We start from the raw sequence: 14,801 nt of genomic DNA, 5'->3' as shown, positions 1-14,801 counted from the left end.
GAAATGTATAATTTATTTAACGTCAGCTTTGGTGTTCATGCATGATTTTATTTGAATAACATTTTCCATAATAGAGGGTTAACACTGTCGCACCATCAGATCTTTCTGTTTGCATGTTCCTCCCACAGTCCAAAGAGATTGGTGAGTCTAAATCGCCCATAGTGTCAGCCCTGCGACAGACTAGCAACCTGTCCAGGTGTACCCTGCCTTGTGCCCTTACACAGCTGGGATAGGCTCCGGCCTGCCTCAAGGAGAAGCGGAAAAAGCTGCATGGATGGATTTTTCACAATATGTTGGCAACAAGTGGATAATAAGTCCCACAGTGTGCATGATGGGATGTCTCTCCAGCCCTCTTTGAGGCCCACTCCTCCACAGAGGAGGCGTTCAGATTTCGGCCCCACGCCGTTCTAAATTTAAATGTAGATCATTTGTCCTGAACTGTAGTTGTTATTACGATCTCACCTGGTATCAGTAAGAGTGTTATACCATCACTGCCTCACATGTGAAGTATTGAAAGGAGCTTCTATAGAAACTCTAGATTCCCCCTCAGTGGTATTTTAAGTCCAACTGTAATGTTACATAACACAGTTAACCAATGCTAATACAAGAATGTGTTACGTATTTTAAAGTTACCCATCCAGTAATTATTGAGATGTTTTCACCTGGATGTTAGTGACATTCTGGTCCTGGTCGACAGGTGTGTTTGTTTCATGCGTGGGAGGAATGGGCAGGTCTTGATCAAGAGGACTATCTGAGTGTCTTGGAATACCTGTTGTGGGTCTTCACACCCCTAGCCATCGTCTTCATTGTGCCTTTCCTCATCGTTATCTTGCTTTACCTCTCTATACTCTTCCTTCATGTCTACAAGGTAAGTAAACAGTGCTTACACTCGCAGTCACACAAACAAAAGGACCTTCAGTGTTTAGTTATCGTCTGCAGTTCCCTCCATAATGTTTGGGACAAAAACACCATGTTAGTAGCTTTGCTTCTCAACGTCTACGCAGTATTTGTAGGACTGTCTGATTGAAGTGCAAACTTTCAGATTTAAGTAAAGGAGTTCACAGCTATTTTTTTTACATAGTTCCCTAGTTTTAGAGGTTCAAAATCAACAGGACAGCTGACTGGCAAGCAGTTTATAAAAAATAAACCAGGCATTGATTGAAGTTGATTCAAAGTATTGAGTTTGTATTTTATAGTTTTATATATGAGGCCTAAGTAGGGATGGGAATTGATAAGAATTTAGCAAATCCATAATCGATTCTCATTGAGATCATCTCTAAGCATATATCACAGACATTAAATCCGTGCATGGTCAAATGTTTGTGCACCCTGGAGGTGTTTGTTGTGACCAGTGTTGGGGTCATTACTCCAGAAAAGTCATTATTGCACATATTACACACTTTGCTTAAAATGATTTCTTTGAACTGTTCTTTTTCCAGGTTTGGAAAGATTGTACATTACTTAAAAAAATAAAAATTGGATGCACAAATTAGAATTTATTTTGGATTTTCTCTAATCCACTCGGGAAAGTGTTCAGAATGGTAAATGGCCTGTATTTGTATATCGCTTTTCTAGTCCCTAAGGACCTCAAAGCACTTTACACATCCAGTCATCCACCCATTCACACACACATTCACACATTGGTGATGGCAGCTACATTGTAGCCACAGCCACCCTGGGGCGCACTGACAGAGGCGAGGCTGCCGAACACTGGCGCCACCGGGCTCTCTGACCACCACCAGTAGGCGGTAGGTGAAGTGTCTTACCCAAGGACACAACGACCGAGACTGTCCAAGCTGGGGCTCGAACCGGCAACCTTCCGAACTCCCAACTCTTGAGCCACGATGACCCCCAACACTACTTTAGATAAATAATAAGGGGAAGACATGCAGCAAAGGGCCGCTGCTCTTGGGCCGTACAGCATATGCTGGCCTGCTCACCCTCTGAGCTAAACCGACGTCACACTTCTGACAGTCAGGCAGGTTGTTACTCTTGTGACGTTGCTGTCTCTTCGTTTTTCTTTGTTGCAGAGAGACGTGTTCGACTGAAACTCTACTTACTGTTTTTTCCCAATTATCTGTAAAACGCACATCGTTTTTGAACGACACTCAGACAGCCAAACAGGAGACCATGTGGCCAAACATGTCACTGGGAATGTTGGGAAAGCAAGGCTTTGTGAAACATTCAAAGCATTTGTGCCAAAATTGTATCGAAGTTTTGAAACAATCTGAAACCTCTCCACAGTGACACCTGCTGGCCAACTTGGCTATCCCCACATCTCGATGGTGCTATGCAGTGAAGTGATGCAGAGAAGCCCTGCACAATTTCAAACCCATTATTATACCAGCCTGTCAATAATCGTGATCAACACAAGTTTTGGAGAAATTGCCCCACAAACATCAAAAGAAAAATACTGACAGTCTTAAAGACAGCAAGCTGTGATGGTGAAGAGCAATGTGCTTCAGAAAAGCTCTTATTACACTCATGAAGCTGTTTCAGCTGCTCAGCAGAAATGAATTTATAAAGTAAAGCATCCTGAGAAAAAAATACTGTGTTTATTGTAACAACCACACTGGTTTTCTCCAAGTTTGTAAGTGTTTTGTTCACTTTTAAGCTTTTAGGAGTTGATCTCGTAAGGTTTGTGCTATAAAAACAAAGCTGGCATGCCATTATTTTTTATATTTACTCAAAAAAAATTATTTATTTGAAAAGACTGTTAACTAAAAACCTTTGTTACGTTTTTCTGGCCAATCGCAACAGTTCCTTTCATGCCTGTGGACTAATACACTTTTAAATCATCTTCTTCTGAACAACATCTGAACCACAAAGACACTTTCCTTTATTACGTATAGGTACTGTGGATACTGCGTCATGTGACATAGCATGATGTTTTACTCAGTGAACCTGCATGCCTCCTATTTATGAGATATTTGCACCAGAAGCATCTGTGGTGACAAAATAGGGAAAAGAAAAGAACTTCATGAAAAACATTTGGTGAAATTTGTTAAGTAATAGGTTGCCTGTAATTAACGGATGGTTTTCTAGCTTTTTACAGTATAAATGCTGCTGGTCTGGTCTTAAAAAACCCAAAAACGATTTACATCAAATTGGCATCAAATTCCCAACAGGAAGTCTTGGATGGGTTGTCAGTAACTACCCATCCAATCCACACATGCAAATAAATTCAACCATTGATGTCTATAAATTAAGTAATGTGTGATAATGAAAACTGCCACAGGGAAATTTATTTAATACTTTGAATAAAAGTTGATAATGACAACTTCAGATCACGTCCTGTATGGAGAAACTATTAGCATTTCCCACTATTTCCCAGGCTTGTCAGCATGCTTTTTCTCTTTCAGTGGGGTGTGGTGAGCATACATACAGGCCATGGTGGTAGAGTCCATTAATCATTGTTTTCTTTGAAACAATAGTACCTGCTGATTCCAGGTTTTTCTGCAGCTCCTTGGCTCATGGACCACTTCAATTACATTCAGTTTTATTCATATAGCGCCACATCATAACAACAGTTGCCTCAGTGCACGTTATATTGTAAGGTAAAAGTCCTATAATAATAAAAAAGAACACATAGAAAACCCCAACAATCATATGACCCCCTATGAGCGAGCACTATGGCAAAGGTGGGGAGGAAAAACTCCCTTTGAACAGGAAGAAACCTCCAGCTCAGGAAGGGAGGCTGTTTGCTGCAACCGGTCAGAGTGAGGGAGGAAGGATAGGACAAAGAAATGCTGTGGAAGAGAGCCAGGGATGAATAATGAATAATTAAATGCACCAACTCTTATGATAAATTCTCTTACTGCCCCGTCTTACACTTTGGATTTTATTGTTTCAGTGATTGGTACTCTACACTGCCAGTCAAACGTTTGGACACAGCTTCTCATTTAACGCTTTTTCTTTATTTTTCTTGACTATCTACATTGTAGATTCTCACTGAAGCATCAAAAGTATGATTGAACAAACATGGAATTTAGTTATTAATTATTAATTATTAAACAAAAGTGTGAAACAACTCAAAACATGTTTTATATTTTAGATCCTTCCTAACAGCCGCCCTTTGCTTTGATTCCTGCTTTGCTCACTCTTGGCGTTCTCTCCATGAGCTTCATGAGGTCGTCTCCTGAAACGGTTTCCAACAGGAGATGCTGAGCACTTGTTGGTCCTTTGCCTTCACTCTGCACTCCATCTCATCCCAAACCATCTCCATTGGGTTTATGTCAGGTGACTGTGGAGGCCAGGCCTCCATCACTCTCCCTCTTGGTCAAACTGCCCTCACACAGCCTGCAGGTGTGTTTGGGTCATTGTCCTGTTGAACAATACATGATGGGATGTTGCTGCAGGATGCTGTGGTAGCCATGCTGGGTCAGTGTGCCTTCAGTTTAAATAAATCTCCAACAGTGTCACCAGTAAAGCCCCCCACACCAGCAAACCATCAACTCCATGCTTCACGGTGGGAACCATGCACGTAGAGACCATTGTTCACAAAGTGGAACCAAAGGTCTCAGATTTGGACTCATCAGACCAAAGCACAGATGGTCTAATGTCCACTCCTCGTGTTTCTTGGCCCAAACAAATCTCTTCTTGATGGTTTTTCTGACTGCACTTGGGGACACATTCAAAGTTTCCGACTGACTGACCTTCAGTTCTTACAGTAATGATGGGCTGTTGTTTCTCTTTACTTAGCTCATTGGTTCTTGCCATAATATGAACTCTAACAGCTGTCAAACATGGCTGTCAGCTGTGCACCAACCTGACTGCTGCACAACACGACTGATGGTCCCAACACCATTATTTATAATTTTTGTCTTTGCTACATAATTTCATACATGTTGCTTCATATATGGAAAGGCGGTGGTTTATATGTACAATATAGAAAGTAGCAAAAATATAGAAGAAACTATTAAATAAGAAGGTGCGTCCAAACTTTTGACTGGTCGTGTCTGCTGGCTTTTACAACCCACAGCAGTAATAATAAGGAGAGATTGGGTGTTGTTTATACATGTGAATGTAAGAAATGGAAGCAACAGCATCACAAACCCAGCCCGACTCTATTGAAACAGAGCTGAACAGCACCAAAGTCTCATTTAGTCACGGTCACATGACCTGGGTGTTTGGAGCACTTCAGAAGCTCGGCACAGTATCGAAGCTTCGATATCGAACATCCTGTCAGTGGGGAGGCGATCAGAGACTGTGGCTAAACCACAAACAGATTACGAAATATCATTATCTAAAAGTTTTGATTTAATCATAAGCAGATAAGCACGTTTGATAATGAAGATTTCAACCTGTTGCTCTTTCACATCATTGCTTTGTAGCTCAGCACTGACGTCACCTTTGCTCTGTGGCTGATTTCATTTCCTATTTTCTCATTTAAGAATTAGTCGACTAGTCACGATTACGTCAACTATCAAAATCGTCGACGACTGATTTAATAGTCGACGCGTCGTTTGAAGCTTTGTAAGATCACAAAAGACGCAGGAATAAGTAGTAGGATTTAAGAGTGTAATAACGGACTGAAACAGAAGATGGCAGCACTGCATGTACAAGGATGCCAGCTGCCGTTAAACCCCGAAGAAAAAGAAGTTGTGTCCCAGAACTCATAGCGCAGCCCAGCGTAGTTTCCAACAATGGCGGCAGCTAGTTAGTTTTAATATTACTCTTATTATTCTTTCTGGGTCACAAAATAAACGTTTAACATATTTTCAGGCGAGAATGTAGCTGTGTAAACCTCAAATATCTGCTCAGTTTATCAAGACACCACATATTTTCAAAAGCGCTCCGACGTTTTCGGAGACGTCTGTTACCCACTAGCTTGATAGCTAGCCGGGGGCTAGGCTAACTAGAGCCGTGAGAACACCGGACTCCCGGCAAATCGTCTTCAAACCCACCGCCGTCTTTCACTACTCAGGTTAAACATGATATATAAGTCACTTAGATAACTTAAAAATGTTATTGTTTGGCTTTTTTCAGTATTTTATTTGTTCCTGAGTAAATCGGTTTGGCTGAGATTAAAGTTATAGTTTTTACACAGCTGAATAAACGTCAAGCAGACAGCTGATTATCAGAAGTGTGAGATGCTCGAGAATTTACTCCGGTGTCCTGTTATATTTTAGATAGTAAGGAGTTTATTAAACTTCACCGAAACAATCTGCAAATGTCATTAAAATTTAATAAACTATCATCTTGTCTTTATTTTTAGTTAGCACATACCTTAAACACTTCAAGCTGTAAGCTAATGATAGTTATATAAGAGCAGATGCAGCTGGTGCAATAAGCTGTACGTTTTACGTCCAATGGATGATGATCTGATTAGTCGACTAATTGCAAAAATAATCGGTGACTAGTTGACCATCAAAATAATCGTTTGTGGCAGCCCTAGTTGGAAGTAGGTGAAGCTCAAATGTGTTTCACTGTATTTTCACGATGTCTCATTTTTATAACATTAATTTCAATCGTTGGGAACAAACACTGCATTAGTGCTAAAGAGTTTGTGATGCTTTTTGTGTGTTTGTGGTAAAGTTGATGAACAGGTCAGCTGATTTCATGGGCTCTAGTGTTATTTAGGATGCTGGAGTGTCTTGTGCAGATGAGGTCATTTTAGACAGCGTATTTGTTGATTCATAAATGTCAAGCATTTATATAATTATATCAATTTATGTCTTTATTTGTAGATAATTTCATTACATTGTAGGTAATGTTCACTTATGTTATAAAAAGTGAATATCGATGATCTCCTGAAAGCGTGAGCAGGTGTTAAAGTTCTGCTTATTTCTTCTACCAGAGGAAGAATCAGCTGAAAGAAGCTTACTGTAACAACCTGTGGGACGGAGCCAGGAAGACCTTAGCTACTCTGTGGGACGGACATGGAGCCATCTGGCATGGTAGGACACCAAGGTCCTTCATTACGTTGACACAATGCTCTACATCCACTGCTATCAGTAACAGTCTCCATTTGGTTAAAGCCAGCACTGTGCATGTGTGTAAGTTCTTAGTCGTGCTTGAAAAGTTTGTTGGGTTTGTTGGGTTCGTCACCCCTCATCCAACAGGCGAGGTCAATGCTAACAGCTGATGGAGAGCTTCGTGTAGCCTCTCGTGGGCATCAAACTGCAGGTTTCGCTTTCTGTCCTCATGAATCCCGAGCACAAAACACCCAAACACAAGCTAAACAGTGTAGAGTATGCTCTGTGTAGAAGCGAGAGCAAACAACCACTCTGCAAATGTTCAGCCATCTTAACAGGACAAGCATAGCTGCACACATACAGTCTGTTCAGATTACCAGTGTTTGAATTATAGACACAGCAGTTGACTCAGCATCGCCGTGAGACACTGTGAACAACCATTGTTGAGGCCACGTGGTGGCTTTGCAGATGATGCAGTCTTGAGATGAGTCCTGTCCACACCTTGGCTCATATGACCTCAATAACATGATAGCAGGGTGGGGCATAATAGACCACACCCTGGTCGATACCTCGTCTCACGCAATGACTCGTGTGATTAATAGTGGGTCACCAACCCTCACCTGAGACTCTCCATCAGCTGTTTTAGGACTGAAGAATCGCCTTGCAGTGGTGAAACCTCTCCACCAATCAAAAAGTCTTTTTTTCCCAAACTCTGAAGATGACAACAAAGTGTTTAATGCAGCACCGTCGATGCATAATTGATTTATCCCTAATGTTATCTGGCCTGTGTACTAGGGTATGAGATTCACGGTATGGAAAAGATTCCCAATGAAGGACCAGCTCTGATCGTGTACTATCACGGAGCCATTCCAGTCGACTACTACTACTTCCTCGCTCACGTTATCATTCAGAAGGGACGGACCTGCCACTCCGTAGCCGACCATTTCCTCTTTAAGATCCCAGGTACTGTGCACACCGACCCCTGTGCAAACGTTAGCACGGAGCACACACTAAACACAGAATTACTGTGTAATCATTATTCTCCACATGCTCTTGAACCATGAAGCCACTTGTAGGATAGTCACTCAGTTGTTGTTTTATTTTTTAGCTGAAAACAAACAAACAAACAAACAACCCAAATCATATCATTTAGGGATGCAACGATACCAATTTTTTCAAACCGATACGATACCGATACTTGGATCTGAGTACTTGCCGATACAGAGTACAAAAAACGATACTTCTACCACACACACACACACACACACAAATGCAGTGAATTGGAAGACAGGTTTTATTATACTCTCTGCCGATAAAAAATAAAATCTTAATAAAAATGACCACAAAAGAATTTCAAGTGAAAAATAAGCACTTCTGTTAAATTATTGCAAATTATTGAGTCTCCACATTGTAATTTTACAAAATATCTCTGAACTATTGACACTGTCTCGAGCTTTCAGAATAATAAATAAACACTTCTGTTTGGAATAAAATAAATACAAATTAGGTTTGAGAATAAAATAAACTTTTAAATTATTGCAGAGTGTCCATATTGTAAACAAACAAACAAAATAATTATTATAAAATAAATAATAAATAAAATAATAATTGGCCCCCTAGTGGCCAATCTAAAAAACTACAACAGAAATGACAAGCCACCCTCTGATTAATGAAATAAGTTAGTATCGGTTCATGGTATCGGTTAACTTTTACGAGTATGAGTACACACACATTTGACAGTATCGGCCCCGATACCCGATACCAGTATCGGTATCGGTGCATCCCTAATATCATTTTCTTAATAGAAAATTTTCATTTAACATACAAAGAAATTATGTTAGCTATCACCAGAATCTTTGCAGATCGAGAAGAGGAAGAAATGATGGAGATCAAATATGTGTTCTTGATCAAAACTTCCAACCGAGGTCTGAAGCTGGAGAAGACACCGGTGTTACGTAAATAACAACCTGTACTAAAGAAGTCAACACCGAGCACATGATTATTAGTCAGTCGCCCTTACATGACATGCATTGAAGGTGTGTTGGCCCACACAGAACCACAGGTGGAAATGTGATGTTTACATCGCTGGACTAGGTGGTCCTTTGTGATTGGCTGATGTGCAGCACAGGAGCTCCACAGACAGAGACTGCTGTCTTCATTGCTGTTGGCCTTTTATACCTCAGACTTTCAGTACTCTGGGTCATGCTAGCTACAAAAATGGTGAAGTATCGGTGATTACCTGTGACCTGTTCCTTACTCTGTCGTCTTGTCTCATCACTATAGGTTTCAAATTGCTCTTGGAGGTGTTCAGCGTGATCCACGGTCCTCAGGAGGAGTGTGTTCGAGCTCTGAAGAACGGTCACCTGTTGGCGATTTCTCCGGGAGGAGTCCGGGAAGCTCTGTTTAGTGATGAGACCTACCCTCTCCTCTGGGGCGAACGGAAAGGCTTTGCCCAGGTCGCCATTGATTCTGGAGTGGTGCGTTGTTTCACTTTAATTTGGTCACATTTCAGTGCAGAGCGGGTAATGTTTTTGAACCATCAACAGGCCACAGCAGTACATTCCTGCCCTATTTGATACAAGTGAAACTAAACTTACAACATTTGACTGTCACATTGTTTTAATACTTTATCACTGACCACAGCTGGAAAAAATCACAGACAAACAAAACGAACAAACTGGAAGCTGAAGGCTCCGCCTCCCACGCAGTCTGAGAGTGAAGTGCTCTAACGGGGTGATACGGTACTATAAGCTCATTAAGATGAGGTGGGGGCTGATTATTTAAGACCTTGTGAGGAGAGGACAGGGAGCCAATAAAGAGAAGCCAGTATGGACAGAATAAGCTTTCTTTATCGACTTCCTGTCAGTACTCGGGCTGTCTGCGCTGTGTTTTAGATAGATGTGACTGAAACCACTGCAGCACAGTACCTGTAATACCTACAGCATGTTCTCTGTCGTGAAGTATCATCGTCACCAGTGTTGAACGCTGAGGTCTAGCAGGACAAGCACAGAGATGAGTCCACTGTCAGAGGCCATAAGAAGATCATCTGTAACCTTCACTGAAGCTGTTTCTGTGCTGTGATGAGCTCTGAAACCTGACTGAAACTCTTCAAATACGACTGCTCGGGACGTGTTTGAGCAGTCTTGTAGGGGTGTGGTCTAAAACACACGTGATGGCTTGAAGGAAGTCGTTACAGACGTTAGCTCGATCAGAATAAATAAGCATCAGTGGTACTGAAAGCTGCTGTATTTAATGTTACATCTGTGAGATGGGTGTGATTACGTTTTTCTCTAATAGTTAAATGTAATTTGTGAAGACGTTCATGAAGTCATTGCTTGTTCTCATTAGAGGAAGGCTCTAAGCTCAGACTTCCTGTCAGCCTGCTACAGTGAGGCTTGTTTTACTCTCTTCACTCAGTGATGAATAAGATGCTGCAGCTTAATGGAGGGCTTTTTATAAAGTCTTTCCCAGGCGAAATAAAGATCCTCTTACCCCCCCCAGACAAGTTTATAGTGAAACCTGTTGAAACAGATTAAATATATTATGTGTAGCAGCCGTTACATGTACACTCTTGTTTGCATATCTGTGAGCTGTTCATCGTACAGCTAACAGTGCTCTGCTTAAAAAGAAAAATCTATTTCTGTTATTGATGTGTTTGGTGTTTATGAACAGCCATCTCAATATAACTATATATATAAACTCTAATAAAATGTTTTACATTTCTAACATTTGATGCTAATAATTCTGTGGTACCGTCTCTCTAATCATCTGTTTGTGTTGCACTCTCTGTTTTTCAGCCAGTAATTCCAATGTTTACTCAGAATGTGCGGGAAGGCTTCAGATCTCTGGGAACGCTCAGTAAGTTTTGACACTTACAGTATTCCTCCAGGAAAACTCTGCTGGTGTCTCGCAGGAGTGTTTCAGAGACGTCTGGTTTCCTCTGGTTTCCTCCCACAGTCCAAAGACTGTGGTTAAGTTCAGTTATTGGTAAAAATAAGTTGGATGACAATGAGATAAAATAGTTAAAGTGTACAGACTAAAGCACTGTGTCATCAAATGTGCCCTGAGTGCTGTGGGTGGACGTGATTTGCTGTGGCTGCCAGATTGGCACTGGGATGTGAGCCAGTCTGTTCCCGCGGTTAAGGACACGTTCAAGGGAACACAGCACATATTTGCAACCTATCTGTCACGGCGGGGTGCGCCGGTGTGAAGAAGAGGTAGACCCAGATGTAGACACGGTGGAGACAGAACTAGGTTTCCAAAAATAAAGTGAGCCTTTATTGTGGCTGATGGCGTGACAAAAACACTAGAGAACACTGAAACTGGGAAAACTAAGGAGACTATGACACTCTGTGTAAACTAAAAAGACACTCTGTGAAAGAACTATGAACACAGAGTAACCAGGCAGGCTATGAAACAGTGACACAATAACGTAAACTATGAAAAGATGAGGTGAGGATAACAGACAATCTGACACCGACTGAGCAGAAACACACGGATCATAAGGAATGATCAGGGGAATCACATGGGGAAAACAGCTGACAACAATTAACATAATGACAGGACAGGGACGTGAAGCTAAATACAATAAACAAAAAACACAAGGATCCTTCAAAATAAAACGGGAAACATAACGAGACCCAGACATGACTCGAACTAGACAAACAAAGAAATCTTCACACAGGGATGAGACCAATGGGGAGCTCGATAAATTAAAACTGTAACCTTGGCATGACAGAATGTAACAATTCAATTTTATTTATATAGCGCCAAATCACAACAAAAGTCGCCTCAAGGCGCTTCATAGATACAGAGAAAAACCCAACAATCATATGACCCCCTATGAGCAGCACTTTGGCGACAGTGGGAAGGAAAAACTCCCTTTTAACAGGAAGAAACCTCCAGCAGAACCAGGCTCAGGGAGGGGCGGGGCCATCTGCTGTGATTGGTTGGGGTGAGAGAAGGAAGACAGGATAAAGACATGCTGTGGAAGAGAGACAGAGGTTAATAACAGATATGATTCAATACAGAGAGGTCTGTTAACACATAGTGAGTGAGAAAGGTGACTGGAAAGGAAAAACTCAATGCATCATGGGAATCCCCGGCAGCCTACATCTATTACAGCATAACTAAGGGAGGATTCCGGGTCACCTGGTCCAGCCCTAACTATATGCTTTAGCAAAAAGGAAAGTTTGAAGCCTAATCTTGAAAGTAGAGATAGTGTCTGTCTCCTGAATCCAAACTGGAAGCTGGTTCCACAGAAGAGGGGCCTGAAAACTGAAGAACTAGATAAACTGAAATGAAACTAGACTGAAAGGAACAAAAACATCAAGAAACTCAGAATACTGGGTCACATGACCCAGGACCATGACACTATGAAAAAGACTAAAAGTCATTTATCGTAGTTTTTGTATTGCTGCTGTGCTCTGTTGTGGAGTTCAGGTTCGGGGAATCAAAATAAGTGTGAATGTTTGTTGTAATGAAGCGTCTGAGTTAAAGCCTTCATCAAACCTAGAACAACACTGTGGAGCTCACCTTGATCACAATAATGATGCTGTCCTGTGTAATAATGTATTTTCATACATTTTATTTCTATAACAAAGCACTGCTGTCATGTCTAACATGCTCTGATGTGTCTCTCCAGGATTCTTCCGCTGGATCTATGAGAGATTTCGTCTCCCTATAGCTCCTGTTTATGGTGGATTTCCTGTGAAGTTTCGAACCTTCCTCGGGGATCCCATCCCATATGACCCCAACATCGATGCTGCTGAGCTAGCACAGAAAGTGAGTAAGCCTTTGCTTCCTTTCACTCTAACAGCATGGCAGTGCTTTGGTTTGCACAGCAAGGTTCTGGACCTTATCAGAGCCTTACTGTGTGATCTACTCTGGGTACTCGGTTGGTCATTCAAACTTGGATGTAGGTATGGATGTGACCACCTCCTGGTCCAGGTCCTTCCTCCTCAGGACACGGAGGAAGTGCAGCTGCTGGGCGCAGATGTGGGTGCTCAGAAAGCTGAAGGTAGAGACAGAGTCCACCTGTTCAACAATTATAATGAGAGTGGACCTGTCTGTGTTCATGAAGCCAAGAATGAGTTCTCAAACAGACGGAGAGGATGATACATTTACGTAATGCAAGAATAATACCATTGATGAGAAGAAGACCTTTTAAGAACTGAAAGCAGCTCTATTTAAGCTCACAGGAAGTAAATAAACGTAGCAGTGGTCCAATAATCTTCAAATGAAAAAGAATAATCACAAAAACGTCTGTAATGATGACTTCAGTCCAATCTTTTCTCTACTGTGAAATCCAGCATCTGAACCTTGACTGGATCGATGTCGAAACACAGCAGCCGCAACTTCTGGACACCTGTGGCCGTTCCAGTGTTGTTCCAAAAAAAGAAATAAATGAAATAAAAGAAACTCCGTCCCACTTCAGCCCCTGACACACACACGTCTCTTTTTATGCGACATTATGTCGCTCATGAACGATCAGTACTGCTGTTGTGTTGCTGTTCAGGCTCGAAGCGCTTTGATGTTTGGAGGCTCGGAGTGATGTAAAAAAACTCCCCTCAAATCTGTCAAACCAAAAGTAATGAGCTGCTTTTGAAACTGGAAGAAGAAAAAAGTACAGACGTCTTTTTAAAAATATCGGAAGTAAAAAGTAGTCAGAAGAATAAATACTGTGAGGAGCAGCCGGTCAGATAGATGAGGCAGGGGGGGTCGCTTTGTAGGCTTAATGGCACTGTTGACCTTGTTGTCCTTCCCCCCCGGTAGGATACTCAACAGTGTCCTTTCCCCCCCCCTTTGATGGGATACTCAACAGTGTCCTTTCCCCCCCCTCTGGTAGGATACTCAACAGTGTCCTTTCCCCCCCGGTAGGATACTCAACAGTGTCCTTCCCCCCCCCCCTCCGGTAGGATACTTAACAGTGTCCTTTCCCCCCCCCGGTAGGATACTCAACAGTGTCCTTCCCCCCCCCCCCTCCTCCGGTAGGATACTCAACAGTGTCCTTTCCCCCCCGGTAGGATACTCAACAGTGTCCTTTCCTCCCCGGTAGGATACTCAACAGTGTCCTTCCCCCCCCCTCCGGTAGGATATTCAACAGTGTCCTCCCCCCCCCCCCCCCTCCGTAGGTTACTCAACAGTGTCCTCCCCCCCCCCCCCCCGGTAGGATACTCAACAGTGTCCTTTCCCCCCGGTAGGATACTCAACAGTGTCCTTTCCCCCCCCTCCGGTAGGATACTCAACAGTGTCCTTTCCTCCCCGGTAGGATACTTAACAGTGTCCTTTCCCCCCCCCCTCCGGTAGGTTACTCAACAGTGTCCTTTCCCCCCCGGTAGGATACTCAACAGTGTCCTTCCCCCCCCCCTCCGGTAGGATACTCAACAGTGTCCTTTTCCCCCGGTAGGATACTTAACAGTGTCCTTTCCCCCCCCTCCGGTAGGATACTCAACAGTGTCCTTTCCCCCCGGTAGGATACTTAACAGTGTCCTTTCCCCCCCCCCCCCGGTAGGATACTTAACAGTGTCCTTTCCCCCCCCCTCCGGTAGGATACTCAACAGTGTCCTTTCCCCCCGGTAGGATAGTTAACAGTGTCCTTTCCCCCCCTCCGGTAGGATACTTAACAGTGTCCTTCCCCTCCCCCCCGGTAGGATACTCAACAGTGTCCTTTCCCCCCCCCCCCGGTAGGATACTTAACAGAGTCCTTTCCCCCCCCCCCCGGTAGGATACTCAACAGTGTCCTTTCCCCCCGGTAGGATACTTAACAGTGTCCTTTCCCCCCCCCCCAGTAGGATACTTAACAGTGTCCTTCCCCCCCCCCCCCCCCCCCCCCCCGGTAGGATACTCAACAGCGTCCTTTCCCCCCGGTAGGATACTTAACAG

General features: G+C 42.9%; 1 protein-coding gene across 6 annotated transcripts in view; it reads left to right on the top strand.

Annotated features, from left to right (window-relative positions):
- The window catches only part of tmem68 (transmembrane protein 68), a 287,792-nt gene that overhangs the window by 746 nt on the left and 272,245 nt on the right, over positions 1 to 14,801 (top strand). For all 6 annotated transcript variants that reach the window (XR_014870818.1, XR_014870819.1, XR_014870817.1 and 3 more), the window contains exons 3-8: positions 698 to 868; positions 6,800 to 6,899; positions 7,713 to 7,880; positions 9,201 to 9,394; positions 10,715 to 10,775; positions 12,562 to 12,701. Coding sequence is in view for 2 of the 6 variants with exons in the window: in XM_085141124.1 (XP_084997250.1) it covers positions 698 to 868; positions 6,800 to 6,899; positions 7,713 to 7,880; positions 9,201 to 9,394; positions 10,715 to 10,775; positions 12,562 to 12,701 (834 nt within the window). In the remaining 4 variants the exon portion in view is untranslated. The remainder of the gene's footprint in view (positions 1 to 697; positions 869 to 6,799; positions 6,900 to 7,712; positions 7,881 to 9,200; positions 9,395 to 10,714; positions 10,776 to 12,561; positions 12,702 to 14,801) is intronic.

The sequence above is a fragment of the Neolamprologus multifasciatus genome, chromosome 18 (assembly GCF_963576455.1).
Source record: "Neolamprologus multifasciatus chromosome 18, fNeoMul1.2, whole genome shotgun sequence".
Classification (NCBI taxonomy): domain Eukaryota; kingdom Metazoa; phylum Chordata; class Actinopteri; order Cichliformes; family Cichlidae; genus Neolamprologus; species Neolamprologus multifasciatus.
The sequence above is the reverse complement of the archived record's forward strand: the minus strand, read 5'-3'. Positions and strand labels throughout refer to the sequence as shown.